The sequence below is a fragment of the Pogona vitticeps genome, chromosome 6 (assembly GCF_051106095.1).
Source record: "Pogona vitticeps strain Pit_001003342236 chromosome 6, PviZW2.1, whole genome shotgun sequence".
Lineage (NCBI taxonomy): Eukaryota > Metazoa > Chordata > Lepidosauria > Squamata > Agamidae > Pogona > Pogona vitticeps.
Window position 1 is genome coordinate 108,927,365 of NC_135788.1, and position 21,003 is coordinate 108,948,367.

General features: G+C 43.6%; 1 protein-coding gene across 1 annotated transcript in view; it reads left to right on the forward strand.

Annotated features, from left to right (window-relative positions):
* The window catches only part of CACNG7 (calcium voltage-gated channel auxiliary subunit gamma 7), a 53,149-nt gene that overhangs the window by 6,668 nt on the left and 25,478 nt on the right, over positions 1-21,003 (forward strand). The window contains exons 2-3 of the mRNA XM_020792856.3: positions 7,207-7,446; positions 9,964-10,068. Coding sequence (XP_020648515.1) covers positions 7,251-7,446; positions 9,964-10,068 — 301 coding nt within the window. The 5' untranslated portion in view covers positions 7,207-7,250. The remainder of the gene's footprint in view (positions 1-7,206; positions 7,447-9,963; positions 10,069-21,003) is intronic.

Sequence of the window (21,003 nt, forward strand, 5' to 3'; positions counted from 1 at the left end):
TTGGGGTGAAGGGATTTTCATGCTTGTATCTCTATGATAAAGGCTAAGTGTTAGAAACAATATTACTGTGAATAATAAATAAGTTGGAAATAACGAGCAGCAAATAAACAATAAATATGGATACCATACCTGAGAAACTCTTAATTTATTAAGCCAAGCCACAGAAAACAACCCATTCATGTCTATCAGCACCTGAGTATACATTACTACTCCCATAAATATTTACAGATCTATCTGCCATTCATCCTCTCTGTGTCTCAGGCAGCCATTCAACTATCATAGAGCTGTCAAGTTGGAAGGAATCTTATAGACTATGTTGCCAAGCCTAGTGAGCTTAATCAGCAGAAGTATAATTTTTTCAGATCATGGGGAAGTATTTGTACTACTCTGTTTTGCTTTCATGATATCCTCTCTGGAGTGCTGCGTCCCACTCTTGGTACCCCAGTTTAAGTTGAATATAGATAATGTCCGGAGAAGGATTATCACAATGATCAAAGGTCAGAAAACCAAGCCCAGAGAAGAATGGTTGAGGGAAACGGGTATGTGTAGTCTGGAGAAGACTCATTGGTCATCTCTTAGTCATCCTCAGATATTTGATGGGTTGTCACACAGAAGACAGAGCCAGCTGGCTTTTGGCTGTTCTGGAGCAAGAATCCTGACCAGTGTGTGGGAAAGGAGATAGACATTAGGATGTTGTTCAACAGCAGAATGAGCTACTTCAGCAGGTGGTTGCCTCTCCTTCACTGAAGATTGTTTTAAACAGAGAGACTGCACAGCCAGCAAGTCAGAGATGCCTTAGGTGTGGATTTCCTTCATTAACAGGAGGTTGAACCAAAATTACTCTAACAGGTTGGGTTGGTTCAGATTCTGCTGCCCTACGGTCTAGACGTGTCGGACTAGAACCCTGACCACCCCAAGCCAACAGGAAGGTGCTTGGTTGAAGAAGGCAGATCATGACAAGCCCCCGTTTGATGCAGGAAACCCATACCTAAAGCCTTGTCAAGATATGGCTGCTTAGCTTCCCCTTCAGGCCTCCACTAAAGCAGTGGTCCCCAACCTTGGGCGTCCAGATGTTCTTGGACTACAACTCCCAGAGGCCTTCACCACCACCTCTGCTGGCCAGGACTTCTGGGAGTTGAAGTCCAAGAACATCTGGAGGCCCAAGGTTGGGGACCACTGCCCTAAAGGAAAGCTTCACCAGGACTCACTCATTCATATATTTAAACATTTCTCTGTTCAGCATCTGTGTGGTCATTTGTTTGCCTGTCCCTCCTATATATGCCTGTCTGGAATAGGAAGGGAAATGGGTGTGAGTCAGCTGACCACATTGTGCCACCTTCTGTAACCAAAATAAAACAGTTGCGGATGGGAGAAATCAAGTGAAGTTTCTCAAACAGAAGTCGGGGGGACACTTTATTGCTTGGGATTATAAACATACAATACCATGCCCAACCAGTTGGAGGTGCTGTTACATAGAGAGTAGGGCAGGGGGCTCAAAGAGGAAGGAGTATATGTTGTGCAGTTAATCAGAGCATTTTTTTAAAAAGGTCTCTCAGCCCCTTAACAGGCTCTGCAGTTCATCCTGAGTTTTTTCCCCCTCCACATACTCAATTTAGGTCTTTTTTGGTTCCTCTCCTCAGCACAGATGCAGTTGAGGAGGGCATAAATAGAAACCCCTGGAGATACAAGCGAGGAAAAGTGCTTGAAAATCTATTGTGAGTGGGTTGAGGCTGCACTCTGAAAGCACAAACATATACATATTGGAAAAAAAACTATAAACTATGTGACTGAGCAGATTAGGGCTTCCTGGCCGGGTGGTGAGGTTGGCGTGCAGACGGTAGATGGTGAGGCATGGAGGAGAGAAGGGGGATGAGCCATGGCAGGATGCCAGCTCTCACAGGTCCACATCCTTGGACAAAAAGGAGGCAGTCATGTGCCTGAAGCAGCATATTTGAATGTGTGCACACACACGCACACACATGCCACTCCAAACGGCTCTCTCTTATGGGTAACTTCCGTCTACTGATCGCGGCCTTGCTTGAATTTGGCGGCACCTTAATAGTTTGCGCCGTCAACTTCTGCAAGGGATTGAAATGAATGGAAAAGATACAACTTTATTCCCTGTCTGCCCGGAGAGGGAGAAAGCTGCCCTTGTTGAATTTCCCTGTACTGTACTGTAATGGGAAAGACTTACAAGCTCTGAATCCTGACGCCCAAAGGTTAGAGAGGGCCTAAAGAGACATGGCCTTTTCTCCCTTCCTTCCACTGCAGAAGCCTGTCATTAAACGGTGGCCACTTAGGGGTGTCCGATCCCATTTGGCCTTCAGATTCAGGGCTTTTTAAAGGCATGAACAAAAAGAAAAAGGAAGGAAGGAGAAAGAGAAAGAGGAGGAGGAGATTTGCCTGAAATGTGCATGTGCTGATCTGTGTTGAGGGACATTTAGAAACCATGGCTAGAATTTAAATAGAAATGCATTATTTCTCACTCTAATGGGGAAGGCTGCCAGGCAGGCCTCTATGCTACGATGCCACTGCTCCAAGACTTTGGAACTCCATTCCACAGGAGGCTAGGCTTATCTTGGCCTTCCACAAGCAGGTGATGGCCTTTCTCTTCAGGCAAGCTTTCCCTCAATGACTGTGTTTTTAATATTGCTCGTGTTTCCTTCTCGGAGTGATATGTGTTGGTCCCTTTTTAATATCTCTCTGCTTAGGGTTTTTAATATTGCCTTTTAATGATGTATACCACTTTTGTATACTCGTTGTGTTGTTCATAAATATTGTCTTTCAGTGCTGTAAGCCTCCTTGGGTCCTTTTCTAAGGAGAAAGGTGTAGTAAACATATTGTACATACATACATACATACATACATACATACATACATACATACATACATACATACATACATACATACATACATACATACATACATACATACATCCCACGGGGGCCATCCGGAAAAGGTGGAGGGTAGATGGGCAGCTTCAAGGTCCCTCGGCTTCCTCTTTGTGGTTCTTTGCCTTTAAATCAGAGATGGGTTTTATACACCTTCTAAGAGAGGACACCAGCAATATGTCAACTCAACTGAGTACATATGAAATTCCTCCTTTCCTTCTCAGAGTAAGTGCAACCTACCCCGACATTTCAGTGCAGGGCTGTTAGGTTGGCTGGTATGGCTTCCAGACATATTTGAACCCCCAAACAAGCAGGCCAGATTCATGGTGGGACAAGATATACCATATTTTTCGCACCATAAGACACACTTTTTTCCCACAAAACAGGGGGGTGGAAAGTCTGTGCATCTTATGGAGCGAAGAAAACAGATTATATTTTCCTGTTTTCTTCTCCTAAAAATTTGGTGCGTCTTATGGAAAGGTGCGTCTTATGGAGCGAAAAATACGGTATGTGTTGTAGGTCACAGGGGAGGGGAGGCGGGGAAGAATGCCTTTGCTCTTTCCACGTTTCTGGACAATTGTTTTGGTGAAGTGGGGAGACAAGTAGTGAGTGAACATTTAACTGGGGAAATGCTTTGGATGATGGATACACTATTTGAATTAGGTGATCGTCCCCAGAACTTCCAGGACCTGCTGGTGCTGTTCCTATTGCTCCTTTTGCTGTTTTTCTTCATATTAGCATTTCCTGTTCTCCTGCCTTTTCCAGTCAGGCAAGCAAGAGCGAGTAGGTAGAATACTGTTCGCTCATCTTGCAGTGTTCCCCAGACAGTTGTGTGAATTGCACTGAGGGAGGGAGAAGGCAAATGAATGGGCATTCGTGGCAATGAATGCTGTCTGTTTGCAGCTGGAGAAGGGCCAACTGAAAGGTCCCCACCGAAGGATCTCCCAAACCTGAAGCTGATACTAAGATACAGTGGTGCCTTGCAAGACAATGTTAATTTGTTCCATGAAATCGCTGTCTTGTGAAAATATCGTCTTGCAAAACGCGTTTTCCCATTGAAATGCATTGATTATTGGGATACTGTAGACTAGTAGCCCATTAGTAGGGAATGAGGGGTCTGCAGTCGGTGATATGGTTGGTTATTTCAAATCCACGTACGAAAGCAAATTTGACCCTTAAGACATTGCTCTCCTCCACTTGCAATTCCCCGTACAGATGGGACTAGATGGGCAACTGAATTTTTTGACACTGAAGACTAGATAGGTTCCTCCATTCTAACTGAGGGCAGCTAGGAAGCTTAGGGGGCTGTGAACATGTCATGTGGCACTTGAACTCTACCCCTTGCACACTGATTCACATCTCCTACCTGAGGCAGCAGTCTCACCTTGCCTAATGTTAGATTTTATTTATTTATTTTATTTATTAGATTTCTACCCCGCCCCTCTAGACAATGTCTACGTGGGGCGGCTTACGTAGATAAAAACACAACAGTATATCATATATAAAATAATCAAAAATACAGTTATAACAATTAGTTCCAAACAACACATTACCAAGATGCCATGACTCAAGGAGAAAAGAAAAAAAAAATAGAAATCACTTAATTGACTGGAGGGAAGGCCTGCTTGAATAGCCAAATTTTTAACTGGCTTTTGAAAACACCCAGCGAGGGTGCCAGCCGAATTTCGGTTGGGAGGTTGTTCCACAGCCGAGGGGCCACTGCCGAGAAGGCCCAGTTTCTTGTTTTTTTTTCCTTCCGGGCCTCCCTCAGCGCCAGTCCCCTCAGCCGTCCCTGCTGGCTATGTCGGGTGATTTGGGTAGATCTAGGTGGAAGAAGACGATCTGCCAAATATTGAGGTCCCAAACCGTTTAGGGCTTTGTATACAATCATTAGCACTTTGAAGTCAATGCGGAAACGAATGGGCAACTAGTGCAAGGCAGCCAGAGTGGCAGAGATATGCTGATATTTTCTCACCCCACTAAGAAGCTTGGCTGCTGCATTGTGGACCACCTGAAGTTTCCGCATCAACCTCAAAGGTAGCCCCACGTAGAGTGCATTACAATGGTCTAATCTCAAGATCACGAGCACGTGGACTAGAGTAGTGAAACCCCCCCCCCCATCAAGCTATGGTCGCAGCTGGGCAATCCGCCTTAGATGAAAATAGGCGGAACGGACCACGGACGCCACCTGGGTTTCCATGGTAAGCGCCGGGTCCAGATGTATCCCCAAGCTGTGGACCTCACTCTTTGCGGTAAGGGTCATCCCCCCCAAAAGAAAGGGAGTCACCTATACCGCTAATGGAAGGGCCACCCACCCTCAAGACCTCTGTCTTGTCCGGTTCAGCCTCAACCCATTCAGCTGCATCCATTGCAGTACAGTCTCCAGGCAGCGCTGAAGGGACAGAACAGCTTCCATTGAGGTAGGTGAAAAAGAGATGTAGAGCTGTGTGTCATCAGCGTACTCTAGAGAAGCATTTGTCGTTCTCTACTCTGTATCTTCCCCAAGACGATCACTGTTGAATCCACTATATCCTCCAAATACCAGTCATAGCTAGCTGGACCACCAGTGGTTATCTCCTTACTCATCGGTCCAAGTCTGAGGACTGGACAGCTGTGGTCAGTGCTCTCTATTTTAACTTCCAGAGCAATGCTACGTCAGGGCTGCTGAGGCATGACAGAGAAATTAAGATCCTGCCAGAAAATCTTGCCAGATAGACTGTCTTTTTTTGCTGCTGCTGTTGCTATACACTCCTGATTCTAGCAAGGTACATAAGGGGCCCATTTTGCTAGAAAGGGAGTACCAAGGCTCCTGTCAAATCTGATACAGACTCTGGACTGCACACCTTTAAAGAATTTATGGGGTAATTTTTGGTGTTGTGGAATCAGCTTTATCCAGAGCATTTGAATTCAACCATGTATTATACGTCCATATTAATCTTGGCCAGTCTTAGATATGAACACGTTGCGTGGCTAGAACAAGCTTGAGCCGAACACAATTCTGCAGTAGTTACACTGGTTATGGATGTGGTTGTTTTCATTCTGTTTTGTTTCATTTTCATTCAAGATCATTCTAATCAAAGTATTTTTAGAAATACAGGTGGGTGGTCTCTCCTACCCCCCTACAAATACTGGGGTGGCAGTGTGCTTTTTGCTACTGACCTGTTAGCCGTTCCCAATATTCAGTTTTAAGTTATCTGTCGCTAGTTTGGGCTTGAGATTTCTGCATTACTACTAGAGTTTTATGTGTGTGGTTGCTGAGAACAGGTTAGGTGGAAAAACCATGTAGGCCTTTAAAAAAATATTTCAGAGTTTTCCCTGGGCAGCTAATAGGGCCCACTTCAGTGAAGGGCTCACCACCGAAGCCTCCTATGGTGTGCCTGTGTCAGAAGATAAATCATAGTGCATAATATTTGCCATTGTCTGTATAATAGAGTACCATCTTTCTTTATAGAAGCCTGTATTGCCTAGGAAAGATTTATGGGTTGTGGGCTAGGGAATAATCATTGATTCTGAATCTTGTTGGGAAGACTAATTCAGGCCCTTAGCATCTAGAACGTGCCAGATGTGTTGGACTATGAGGGGGGGGGCTATAGGCATTTTAGCCCTTTACATCTGTAAGGTACCAGATTGGATATTTTGATACAGGTGGTTGTCTCTGTGTTTTTTTGGTGAAGAACAGGTTCAAAAAGGACTTAAATTGTGATATTATAATCCTAATTTACTGGGGAATGTGGTTGGAGATGGAATAAAAGCTCTTCGAAGAGTTTTCTTCTAGAGGCTGCTAGAGTTCCTCAGGCACATAATGTGAGTTTCCAGTTGACACAAGTAATGGCAGACAAGGATAACGTGGTTGCCATGGTAAATATTCCTCTGTCACGTGTAGATAAACCCAGTGGACCTGGACAGCTTTCTGTACCATCTTATATGGCTCCTGAGAACAACCTCCCTCAATTTTGCACCCCCCAAATGTATCAGACTACAATTCCCACCATCCACAGGAACAGGACCAATGGGTATGCTGAATGGGGATGACTGGAGTAGTGCAATCTGCCCCATCTAGAAGCTTTGGAAAACTACCCCATTGAAAGAATCCTTACAGTACTCTGGGATCCTATGGAGAGGAAGCTCCAGAGTCAACTGGTTAAAGATCTGTGTTCCACAATGCCTCCGGCACATTTAAGAGATCATCAATAGGTTTGAATGGAGAGATATCTGTAAATGTTGATGGTTAATATGACTGTGGATTCTACAAGTTTTTTTTTTTTAAAAAAAACTCTCTGGATTCTGGGCTGATAATTGTTTATTCCTGCTTTAGGTCCTTGCGCTGAATTTGGCCAGTGGCTCCCCCTGTTGCCTAGGATGAGTAACTGCAGCAGTCGCGCCCTGACCCTGCTGTCTAGTGTTTTCGGAGCGTGTGGATTGCTCCTAGTGGGCATAGCTGTCAGTACGGACTACTGGCTATTCATGGAAGAAGGGATTGTGTTTCCACAAAACCAGACCACCGAAATAGTCATGGCGCTCCATGCTGGCCTTTGGAGGGTCTGCTTCTTTGCAGGTAAGGGCCTCAGAAAAGCATGTTTTCCCTCCAGGGTTGCTTTCTGTTACACTAGAAGGCTCCAAAACAATGTGCAATCAACACCATTCCAGAACCAGCTTGATTAATTAGTCCCACAGAATTTCCTCAGCTTCCATCATGCATTATTTCGAAGTACTGTAATGAAAGCGCTGTAACTAGGAGGAAATGACAAAGTTCATGCATTAAAGAACACATCTGAATTTTCTATTTGTAAATACAAATCAACGTTTGGAAATGTCAGTGAATGCGCTAATGAATTAATAGTAAATTCTCAAGGTGGTTTTGCTTCATTGGGCTTAAAACTTTTAAAAAAATGATTAGCTGACTCATTAGTCAGTTTATAAAATCATCAAATCTTTAAACTCCAAAACTGTACTTAGAATTGCCGAAAATGCGTGTAACAACAACAAATGTAAACTAGTTTGAATCATTAAAATAGCCTTTGATTTGTTGCTGGAAAGTATAATGAACTGGGCTACCAAATTAATTTTTAAGAAATTATCCCTGGCTTCTGGTTCCAGTCTCCATATACTCATAGCCGAATTCTCAAAGGAGAAGCTGCTGATCCTGGTTGACCTGCACAGTTTTTCCAAAGAAATTTGTTGCAGTCCTGTGTTTTAACTCTGAGCAAGAGTCTCAAAGCACAGATTGTTCAGAAACCCTTGATGTTGACTGGAAAGCTTGGAAAGGTACGGCAACATTAATACTGTACTGGCACTCTGTACCTTGACATGAGGAAGTGTTGGCAGGTTCAGGACCGCCCTTTGAAAGAAGAGCTTTGGCCTGCTGCATAATAGCAATCCATCTTCCTTTCGTTTAAAACCACTGGAGGCCTGTGTCCCAAAGCTTGACTGGTTAGCTCAAATTATAATGTGATTTATTTCTCATCTATACCCAAACCAACACACACACTTGGCCTTCCTGGCTAACCGTTCCTGCCTGCCTCTTAATCTTCCTCCTTGCTTCTTACATTATAACAAAAACTGGGAATAGTTACTCTTTGAAAATCATATGGTGGCCAGGCTGGTTGGGAGGCGGGTCTGGGAGTTATAGGCCAAAAGACTGATTTCTGTGACTTCTGTTCTGACCTTTTTACCTTCAACTATTCGGCCCCTGTCCTTCATGTTAATGACCTTTCGCGGTCCCTCTTTCTGGCTCTTATCTATCCAACCCAAGACATTTTGAAAGACAAAATGGCAGCTTCTCGTATTATGCCACCAAAGCTGACTTCAGCAGTGCCCGTAGAACAGCAGCCTGCACAGCTGAACTTAGCTTATGAGGTGGAGGCAGGCCAGAGGGCGCAAATATCTCTGGCCTATAACATCATGCAGCCGAGGTGAGAGTGACTGGCTCCCTGTTCTTCCCAGCATGCTGCCAGCCTGCTCAGACAAATACTCCAATATGATGGTGCAAGCCTGTTATTCACCTGTGCAGAACAGCAGGTGTCCGCCTGATGCTCATGCCGGAGTGCTTGACTTAGATGGTCTGTTTGCTCAGTCAAGCAAGGCCCTTTCCCGGTTGCACTTTCTGTGACATGATAGGATAAAGCAACCGGCTGAAACAGTCAGTGCAGACCCGGCTTGACAAAATCAAGCAGAGGTTGGGGAAGTAAGTGTTTCCGATTATACATAATACCCAAGTATGCAAGCCAACATGCTAGGTGTGGGTTTATGGAGTTTGTAGTCCTAAAACCCCACTTTTCTCAGCTTTGCAAGCATCACTAGCTTATGAGGAAGGGAAGAGCTCTCTCTCTCTCTCTGTGTAAGTGCTGCACCTATTTGCAATATTCACCAAGTGAGCTGGCTGCATCTCTTTGTCTAATGGCAGGCCAGGCCTTCTTGCCTATGCCTCCCCACCCCTGATTCCTGCCAATGGCCTGAGGCCTCTGTGTCCCTCAGACCTGTAGGCCATGGTGCAGTTATGTACTTCCGGACTCTTGAGTCTGGAGTTAATGGTCTTATGGATCATTATGAACTCATAATCACTTCAGAATGTGGTGAGTCAGCTCTGCTGATTTAGGGTAGGGAGGTCTTTTGCAGAGTGGAGCCCTGGCCTTCTCCTCTTAATATCACCTGTATTATTCCCCAATAAAGTTTTCTCTCTTTTTAAAAACCCAAGCTTGTATGCACAAATTTTGAGTTGCAAAGGGAGATGGGTAAGTGGACTGAGTATAATGTGCCTGGTCAGCACAGTTAAATGAAAAACAGACGAGGCACCAATTCTTGTAAATGTATTATTAAATAGGCTCCACGTACTCCCTCAGGAAATAAATATATGCACAGGCACGACAAGTATAGTGGCCTGGTGAGATCAATGGCCAGTCCATCTGTTCTCTGGAAGGGAAGGCCAGGAAGTCATTTGGTGCAATTGGGCCTCCACAATCCCACCCCATCCCAGAACCCCCCACCCCCCTCCTTTCCAAAAGCTGCCCTTTTGATCAGTTGCTTTATTGACCACTTTTGCGGTGTGGATTTAATATGTGTTCTGCTTCTGCAGGTCAGAAAAAAGGCAGCTGCGTGGCTTCTGAATACTTCTTAGAGCCAAGGCCTGACCCTGACCCGGAAGGCCCCCTCGTTACAGAGAACACGGAAAACATTCTCAGTGAGTGGATGATCTTCAGTTTGCTGGGCAACACACACACACACACACACATACACACAAACAGAAAGGCCAATCAGAGTGGCCACATGTCCTCTTTTAGAGAAGACTGTTCTCCATTGGAAAGACTGCTAAAAAAAAATCCTTCTGTGGAAAGAGTTGTTTGTTTGAAGGGCTGTCCCAGTTCACATCTGTTTAACAAACGATATGGAGGAAAGCCGCCTTCCCCACTGAAGTGAGATTCGTTGTATTTCTGTTGAATCATACACGTCTTTTCTAATTTTGCATCTATGCACATAAATGAGCTCGAGCATTTGGTGTAGATAGTATACACACCATAGAGACAAAGGGTCAACAGTCTTGACCCAGATCACCCACCCTGCTATTTAGTTTCAAAAACTGGTAACTGCGTGAATAGTATCTTATCTAGTTTGACCAAACACACTCAGAGTCCTTCCTCCCCACCTGGAGGAAAGGGATACCTGCCAAGCAACACTCAGGTGTATCTGCACTATAGATATATCTCAGTTTGATACTACTTTTAACTGCCTGGGATCCTCCCTAAGGGATCTTGGGATGTGTAGTTTGATGAAGTACTAAGAATTCTGCTGTAGTTCAGGGAAGCAAACAAAAACTCTCCAGAAGAGAATTCTAAATACTTTACCAAACTATAAATCCCAAGATTCCTGAAGCTTGGAATCATAACAGTTCAGAGTGTCATCAAACTGCTGACCCAACCTCTGGTTATCAGCTACGATCACTGTTTAGTGCAGATACGCCACCAGATTGCAAGACTGAGCAGCAGATGAGTTGATCTTTGACTTCCTTGCACAGTGAGATGAGTTGCATTTCTGTTTAGAACTAAGCCATTATTTCTGATTATGACTCTCTACATGTAAATTAGCATATCCAATATTTAATGCAAATCTCTGTCGGCTGGATGTGTAAGCCACTGCCCTACTCCCTCTTTGCCTTTACAGTGGTACCTCAGCTTACGAACTTCTTGGTTAATGTAATTTGCAGTTTACAAACGAAAATCCATTGAAAATAATGCCTCAGTTTACGATTTTTTTCCGCAATACGAAGCAAGTTTCCATTGCACCTGGGAGGTTTATAGCACCGCCCCTGTGCAGGCATTCCTCTGGGAAACTGTGTTTCAGTTTGCGAATTTTTCGCATTACGAAACATCCCAGAGAGTGCATTAAATTCGTAAACCAATGTACCACTGTATTTGCTTCTTTCTATGTCGCTCGCCAACACTATAAATCTGCATTGCCTCTAACATTTCTAGGTTGAAAATAATAATGTCTTTTTGCTATCTTTATGTGCCCTCTGTTCTTACATTGTGCTGAAGGCTCTTTTTTCTAGCTACCTTATATCCCAAATTCCTTTACGACACAATGGTATGTCCACTATTTTAAAAACCAAGCAGGGAATTTTATAATTTTATTTTTGGTTGAAGCCGTACAAAACAGAAAATACTCAATTTACCTACATTATGTTAACAAGAGTTCAAAATATACCCCAAGTAATAAAGTGTGCAAAATGGGAGATGTAGTTCACCGATAGGCATTATCTACATGTACTCTAAAAGTGAGATACTGTACCTTAAGTCATATGCCCAGAGATTTTAAAGGAGGGAAAGGGGAGAGTATTATATATCCCATTTCTACATGCTGTTGGGGGAAGGGGGAATGACAACAGCTAATATTAACAAAAAATTTAACAAACTATTTCTCTGCAACCGCTCTCCTTTTTTAAAAAAAAGGTTGCACTCTCTTTATTTATAATCCATTTTTCCAGCAAAGAGCTCACGACAGAAAACGTATTTTCCCATTTCCCCAACTTTTGCCCTCATAACAACTGTATAAAGGTGCAATCAGACTGTGATATAGTTCATATTCTGGTTGTGGCATGGCCCAGTGCAAGCTATATTCTGACAACCCTGCTTCCTGTTCCATTCAGAACTTTTTGAACTGGATTCAAGGCTGCTCTTTGGCTGGAGCAATTCCGATGTGCATGGAAGAATACACCCAGCAAAGCAGCTCTTTCCTATAATGCAGTGTGGTTGCATCCTAAGTCTCAGAGACATTGATTGACCGTCGTCTAGTGAGTTTAATGGTCCAGTGGGGATTTAAGTCTCTCAAGTGGAGATGGGCATGATCCCCTGGTTCGGTGGTTCATTTCCCGGCCAAACAGCTGATTCCCAGTTTGGCACCCTGTTCCCTCCAGTAGGTGCCCATTCCACAGTAGCCTCCCACTTCCTCCTGGCACTACCTCTGAGGTCATGCCCACTGGAGGCGTGGGGCACCAAACCACAGATCAGCTAGCTATTCAGCCGGGAAACAAACCACACTGAACTGCCAAACCAGCAGTTCGTGCCAATCGCTGCTCTCAAGTCCACATACAGGACTCTTAACCACTACTTTACTAGTAAGGAGCCGGATTCCCGGAGGCAGTTCGTGTCATTCTGCCAACTCCTGCGACAATCACTGAAACCAGTTGTATTGGCTCTTGCCTTTCCATTGGACCGTTTCAGTGACGTGGAGAGGGGGGGATTTGCTGGTTGGGTAACAGCCTATCATCCATATTATTTTACCCAGTCTTCATGCCCTGGAGAGGACACTCCAGCTTCGCATACAGCGTCAAAACACTAGACGCTGTTCCAAGTCCTCCATACAGAGCACGTTACTAGAGTCTCTCGAGACTGAAGGATGCCTATGATGACTAGTAAGAAGAAAGTTGGGACTGCTTAATCTCATGCCAAAAAAGAAGAAGAAGAAGAAGAAGAAGAAGAAGAAGAAGAAGAAGATGGTGCCTGTTAAATAACGACAAGATATGCATGTACAAGGCATCTCTTTCTGGCATTATAGCAGCCAGCAACGATCTGTGGCATTTGTTGTCCTGGCAGCAAGCCCCACTTCTGGCCAGATAAGTCTGTCCCAGATCGCAATTTAAGGAGGTGCCCTGGAAAGTCCCCAGTTGAAATCTCACCCCCGCCATAAACTAACTGCTGAACTTGAGCAAGCCACCATTCTCTCAGTCTGAACTAGTCATATTCAGTATAGAGATTATAACAATAGCCTACCACACAGGGCTGTTCTAAGAATTTGCTAAGATAACAGCCCCAGTTCATGCATCACAGCCAGTTATGGCCATCATAAGCAGGGCTCAGGCTTAATCACTGCCATTCATTTATATTTATTCTTTTGATTTATATAACACCCTACTACTCTGGGCAGTGTTAAAATTAAAACTCAGAACACCACATGACCCCTTTTGTATAAGCTTGGTTGGCATCCATCTCTTACCATTTATTTCATTATACTGTACCTGTAATTTTCTATGGTGTCCAAACCAGTCTTGATGCTTCAAAAGAACTGGTGGGATTCATGGATGGCATGTGGTCCTCAAAGAGCTGCTGAATAGCTCAGTGGTTTCTGACTGCAGAGCTAGAGGTTGGGAGTTTGATTCCCCCACTGGGCCTCCTTGGTAGAGGCTGGGCATGATGATCCATAGGGTCCCTTCCAGCCCTGCAGTTCTAAGATTATTATTATAAAGCAAATTTTGCAGCCGCCAGACGATACCCCAATTTTCAGTTCTGTTCCCACACACACTAGAAAAAGGCAGAGTCACATATCTAAAGGAGCATGCTTTTTCTCTAAAAGAAGGTATCTTGCTTTAGAGGAAATTCCTAACAGGCCAAAGTGTCTTCGTGTAGTTATATTTTTTCTCTCAAGCGAGAAGAAACTTCTAGCCAGTTCTGATTCCACATGGAGAGAGCTGTGTGGTTCCTAGACAATACAGGGAGAGGAGAAACAGCTTCCAGGCCTATAGACCTTGCCACTCCGGGTCTAAATGGGACATGGGCATGATGAGGAAATGGCACAGGGGTCCCTATGGTCTAGCCCGCCACCTCAGGCAAGAGGTGCTGGGTGACATCAATGGCAGCCCCTTGCACAAGGGGAGGGCTGCCATTGATTTCATCTCTTGGAGCACAACACTGTGCATGCAACACAGCTTGTTCTACACTTCCTGCCAGTGAGGTAGTAAGACTCAACTATGAGTTAAGTTTGCTCCTGCATGTGAAATGGAGGGGGGGGAGGAGAACAACATCCCCTCTAATTTTCAGCCCCACTGTGTGGAATTCTGCCCCTCACATGCATGACTTTGCCCTGCATGCACGATTCCTGCTCACCACGCAGGATTCTGTTGCATCCCGAATGAAAGGGGATGAAAATGATCACTGTCAATGCATGGGGGAAGAGAGAGAGAGGCTGCACAGAGGAGGATAGAATTGCCCGTGTGCACAGGTGTGCACCTTAGCAGGAACCTTTGAGGGAGGGGTCTTGCACACATTGCAAAGTTCCTCTGTCTCCATCCTAAGTAGGGAGGTTTATTCCTGCTTATTTAACACGAAGAGAACCCTGATCCTGATTGGGTGATCTAGAACCCTGATGAAAACAGGACTCGCCACTCCATGGAAGGTTCTGCTCACATGCAGGCAAGTACAAGTAGAAACCCCTACAGACTTTCCTGCTCAGCAGAGTATGGTCAGGGAAATCAGGAATGGGACTGACATGCATAGCGCCATGCTTCTTCTGTGTGATGATGTGCCTTGTTCAGAGAAACAGAGCTAGGAAGGGTTACTCTGGGGGACTAGGAAGGTAGGCAGAGTTAGCTTTCCCATGCCCTGCCCTTGAATAGAGGTTGTGATCTACTCAAAAGTGTTACCTCCCCAAGCAGAACTAGAAACCCCAGCTTCAAATCATGACTTCTAATCCTGGTTTGGAGACAAAAATATGGGAGTCATGGAAAAGTATATTTACCAATGATCTGGGAGGGGAGGCAGAACGGGAGAAGGGAAGAGATGGGCATGGATCCTTTTCCCGATAGACATAGTTTATCAGGCTTTGAAGGACTTTGAATACTTGGATAGAGCAATATAAATAATGATGCATTTCTAGCAATGCTTGTTTATTTCTTTTCTCAGAATGTGAGTCTAAAGCTGTTATATCTGTTCTTACAGAGGCATATTCTGGTGCCCCTCTTGCACTACAGTACTAAGCTCTGGGGAAAGTCTGCAGAAACCATACAACACAGACCCCCTACACTTCAACCCCTAGTTGTACCCCATTTCACTTGAACTTCATGTGCTGTTTGTGATGATTGCTAGAAGTGCAGTCCCACTCCCCAGTCCTACGGCCACAGCTCTGATGGTGAAGCCAATTGGCATCTTTCTCCCCAGATATCCAGTATGTTGTCAAGACTTAACGGGATTTGAGCAGGGAAGACTGCAGTGTATTGCAGCAGGAAAATCAGTGATTATATATGTATCTCTGTATCTCTATCTAATCTCTTTCTCTCTCTCTCTCAGTGCATACAGATATGTGTGTGCATGTGCCGGCCGGCTGGCAAATGCAGAGCTAAACTCTGGTTACTTCCAGGCTGTGCAGCTTATGATCTACCAAGCCATATGCAGCAAACCGATAGCTTATGGTGCCCCATCAGCCATTCAGTGAAACATCTGGTTTGGATGCCTGCTTGGGACTCTCTCTGTGTGTGTCTCTTTCCTGGAGAACAGAGTTGTTGTCTCCTCACCCCACAACCTAACCAATTCCCCTGAACTGGCCTGATGCCCTCTATGTGGTGGAGGATGCTGTTCAGAGATGCCCAGATGGAGCTTCATGCCTCATACACAGATTACATGAATTGGGGTAGAAGGGGAAGGACCACACCAGCTGCTATCAGCTGTAGTGGAGGTTGTTATTTCATTGGTTTTTTTGGCAGGCTGTATGTGAGTTGCCTGCATTTACTGTATTTATTTAAAATATTTTTAACCTGCCTTTCCCCTTGAAAAGGACCCAAGGCGGTTCACAACATTGAAAGACAATGTTTAAAGCTAAGAACAATGAGTATAAAGCGGCAGCTTACATCTTTAATATATGTGGGGTGTATTTGTCCCTAGTACCTCAGGCAGGAAAATAACTTAGGAAGTCCTGGGGTATATGAGCAAGGGCAACCAGCAAGCCGGCATACATGGGAGGCAGACTGTTGCTTTCTTTCTGTATCATTTTTAAGACTTGGGATCACAGGGGATGAAAGAGGACAAGCACCATATTTCCCAGGCAAATAATTTAACTCTCCACCCCACTGCTGGACACAGGGGATTATTTGAAGGAAAGCAATCAATAGATGTAAAGAATAGTTCTCTGACAGTAGTGGGGTAGGGGAGAGAACTTTTAACTCCACCAAAATCAATAGATTCACAGGGAGAAAATCAATAGGTTCACAGGGAGAAAATATGGCTGGGAGGAGCATTAATGTGAAATATATCGGCTTCCCCCCACCCACCCAAAAAAGGATCATGCATGATAATGCTCACTGCACCCCAGCAATCCTCTTTTTTTGGCCCCAGTTTCGACACAGTTTGACTAGCCAGATACAAAATTTCCTGGCTTTAAGAGACCTGAACAGGCGATGGTACAGCATATGCAGAACACACAGAGAGGATGGGTGACCTAGAAAAAAAGAGTGACTTTAGGAACACTATGAAGGGGGTCTGTAAGAAAACCTGTTTTTCACATGACCTTGGCTTTAAGGTTGCCAACTTTTTAGCGCGTCCCTGCGCCTGTGACTTGAATCCCAACTCAAGATGCAGAAATTTTCAGATGAAGATATTCACAGCACGATGAAAATTTCTTGCAAGTCTTTAATAGGCTCAAGAGTAGGGCAGACAGTTGTGCTTTTCCCCCCCGATCTATTTTTCTTCCCCAGTCAGTTGATCATTCTATATGTTGCCTAAATCCAGAAATGCAAGTGTTGTATTTTCTTAGAGTTTTCTCCCCCACCCCCACCCAGTGCCATAAATTTATACAGTATGGTTATTACATGGGGGGAAAAGATTAGAGAGTGGGTGTAATGTTGCAAAACAGAAACACAAACGCAGTGTGATCTGGGTCTTTGTGTCTGTGAGACAGAACAAGAAATATGAATGAATCAGTGCCCCCTACTGGTCAACAGGGAATAATCCACACTTCATATTCTAACTGCAAAATATTTCAAATTTCTGACAGTTGGTGTCAGTCACAAAATGGTATGGACACAACAGACAGGGAACGGGAAGGCTATTGCAGCTCATCATTAGGGATGTCACAAACAATGTCTCGTTTCCTCAGAGAAACTTCAATAGGAATGAATGTCAGATCCAGAGGAATTATCCTTTTGTGAGCCAAAAACCAATGCATTTTCGTAAAGAGGGGAAATCTGCACCCGTGCAGTCTTCAGAAAACATTGCTGTGGTCTGTGCACCTAACACCTGAATCAAGGGATTTATATGTATGTTGGTTTTCCAAAGCCCCATTGATTTGATGGCTGTACTCTAGTAGGAGCAAATAATTGGATTTAGCCCACTACAGTACATGAACAGAAGAACACTCTCTCCCTTCATTCTAAAGTCCATATACAGTATATGGCTGCTAAGCTAGTAGTTTTATTTTTGGTCTGGTTGCTTAATTTAGAGTTCTAGGGGAAAAAAGTACATTGTTTGACCCTGAAGTCTGGCCATCTCCCTTCTAAGATATTGTCAGAAAGGGGACAGAAGGGAACCAAGGGGTTGGTGTGTTAACTAGATGCTCTGTTATCCCATAATGTTTCCTGGATGTACATATACCTGAGAATAAGGTGGAGATGAAGTGGTACAAAAATTCTCAGCTGACAGAATGGTTGGCATTATTGCAGAATGCAAAAGAGGGCCTCCCTTTTGAATGCTCTCTATCCTTCACCCAAGCCATTTATAAAAATGGTTAACAATTCTGGGGCCAAGACAGGAACGCTTATGGAATCTCACTTGTCCGGATTCTCCAGAATGACAAGAAGCCTACAGCGAGCACTGTTTGCATCTATCAGTCGACCACAGTTTCCCCAAACAGTAGCACACCGTAATCTAGCCTACATTTTTCTTACCTTGTCTACAACATTATCGTCAAAAGCTTTATTGAAAGTAAGATATATTGCATCAAAGATTCTCCTAATCTACAAAATCTGTAACTGTTTGTTTTAAAAAGTTGTAAGATTTAATCCGGCATGACATGTGTTTGAGAAACCATATTGGTTCTTAGTGAATCACAGCATTTTTCTACATGCCCACAGACTGATAGTTTAATATTCTGGAACTTTTCCTGCTACTGATCTCAAGCTTATTAGCCACCAGTTGCCTGAGTTCTCTCATGCCCCCCCCCCGCTCACATTTTTTTGAAGACCGGGATGACATTTTCCTGCTTCCTCCCTGCAGGAACTTCACCTGTTTTCCAAACAGAGATTACACACATACTTGCATCTACAAGTTCCTTGAGCATCCTCAGATACAGTTCATCTGGCCCTGGAGACTTGAATTCATTTACCGTATTTTTCTGTGTATGCCCCCATGTATAAGAACCCCCCCACACTTTTCTAAACCAAAATTAAGAAATCTAAGGGGGCCGTAGCAAGTGGAGGGGAAAGCAGGGATCAAAGCCCTGCATGATCACTTTGATCCCTGCATTCCCCTCCACTTGGTTTTCTCTCTCCTTAGCTTACTTCCGTGTACAAGACGACCCTCAATTTTTAGTCTAAAGATTTTAGACAAAAGTATAGTCTTATACACGGAAAAATATGGTAATATGGCTAGGTGCTCTTGTATCACTTCTTCATATCTTTTGGGCAGCAATTATTCTGTTTTGTCAGGCTGAACTTAATTTTCCTTTGGGGAGAAGACAGAGGCAAAGTAGATGTTGAACGACTCCTTTTGTCACCCAGTAACATTTCCACATCTTCTCCATGCAGTGCAACAACTTCTTCTTTATTTTTCATCTTGCTCCAAAAATTGTTTTTAAAACTCCTTTTTATTATTTTTAATCTTTCCTGCAAGCCTGAGCACATTCTGAGTTTAGTCTTTGACCTTGTGAAATCTCATCTCAGTATATAATAAAAATAAAACTAATGTTGGATCTTAAAGACTAAAGGATTTATTTCAGTGTAACTTTTCATAGATCACAGTCTGTTTCCTCAGACACATTCCTATACAGCCACCTCATTTTATTTAGGTGTTCCTCACTTTTCTGTCTCTTTGGAATTGTTTTAATTGTGCTTTCACTATCCTCACCTCTAAGAAATTCCCATTCAGCATGACCTGCCTTCTCTTTTAGTGTTTTTAACCATCTCATTCAGTATTTCCTGCTCATTGAAACAATATTTTCTTAAAGTCTAGACTGCACATCTCATTGTGGTAAGCTTTTCCCCCCTCCCCCGTATAATAAACCCCAAGAGGATGTGGGTGGTTGTTTCCTCCTGTGGTTTCCACCACTTCTAGCTCACTGACCAGTTTTTCTGTGTTAACAAGAATCAAGTTGATCCCTTCACCACTTCTTCTAGCTTAGCTCCTGGAAAATGAAATTGTCAGCCAAGCAAGTGAGGAATTTGTTTTGCAGAGTTTGGCCTTTACTACTATATTTCTCTCTCTTTTGGCAATCTGATCATCCATGTTTTAAGTCATTCTTGGAGATCTCCATAAATGCCCTCAGCAATGTCATTGTTATATACCTCATTTATGATTGTTACCTAATTAGTTTTGAACAGTTTTCCATGTTCCAGCCATGTATATCTCTGCAGGAGTTGATATTTGTTGCATATAGTTGTACTCTTTCTTCCCTCCTGCTTAGTCTATTCCTTTTGAACAGTATGTATCCCTCATCCCACGCAGTTTCAGTACCGCCTAGTAAATTATATTTGCCTTCTTGTGTTAACAGTTCAAGTTCATCTTGTTTATTTCCCTTGCTCTATGCTTTAGTATAGAGACATATAAAACCATGGGGCGTTCTATCCCGCAGCTTCTGAATTGTTTTTGACTTCCAGCTGGCAGGTTCCCAAACCACTACCTCAATTTCCTATGTGTTATTGACAGTGTAGCTCACATTATTTGGTGTCCATTGATCTTTGAAATGCTATTTCCCCTTCCTACAGGGCATTGTTTTGAATTCTTATCTATGATTCTTCTACCCAAAAAAACCTCTCTGTAAGTAAAAACTAGCACAACAGAGAGTGGGCTAGGTTGGGATCTTCCTCCCTGATTGTATTTTTAAGGTTTGAGGAAATTTATTTTCATTTCCTCTTTGCATTTGTGGAAACTTTTAAAAAAGGGAAGTGTTTTAAAAACAGAGCAGTGCATAATAGATCTGCCAAACTTTATGTGATATGACACAGTAAATGCGGCTGGTTACAAGAACTTCTAGGAGAGGCTAGAACATGGTGCCGCTTATTTGTTGATTATTATAATTTATTTAAAATATTTTTACCCCACATTTCTCCTTAAAAGTGGATTGCATCATTAAAAAGAATATTTAAAAGCTAAAAACAGTATTATACAAATATTTAAAAAGGATTAAACAAGTATTATATTAAAACTGGTCAATACTAAAAACATATTTAAAAGCAAAAGAGCACAACAGTCCATTCACGACACCCTTTCAGGCAGCCAGTCACTGAGGAGAAGCTTGCCTGAAGATAAAGTTGTTTGTCGGCTTGCAGAAGGACAGAAAAAAATGGGGCCAGCCTGGCTCCCCATTGGAGGGAATCCCAGGGTCTGGGAGCAGCGACAGACAAGGTCCTCTCCTTTGTCTCCACCAAGAGCACCTGTGAGGGTGGTGGGACCGAGAGAAAGGCCTCCCCTGATGATCTCAACACCTGGGCAGGCTTATAAAGGGAGATTACAGCAGGACCCACATATCCACTGGATCAGTATCCACTGAGACACTTATTCACGTTCTGAAAATGCTAAAAATATTAAATGAAAATACGTACTGACACACACAGATTTTCAAGTTGTAATTATTAAACTGGCCACTAGAGAGAACCAAACACTATGTTATATCGGTCTCCCTCCACCTTTTCACCTGGTCTCCT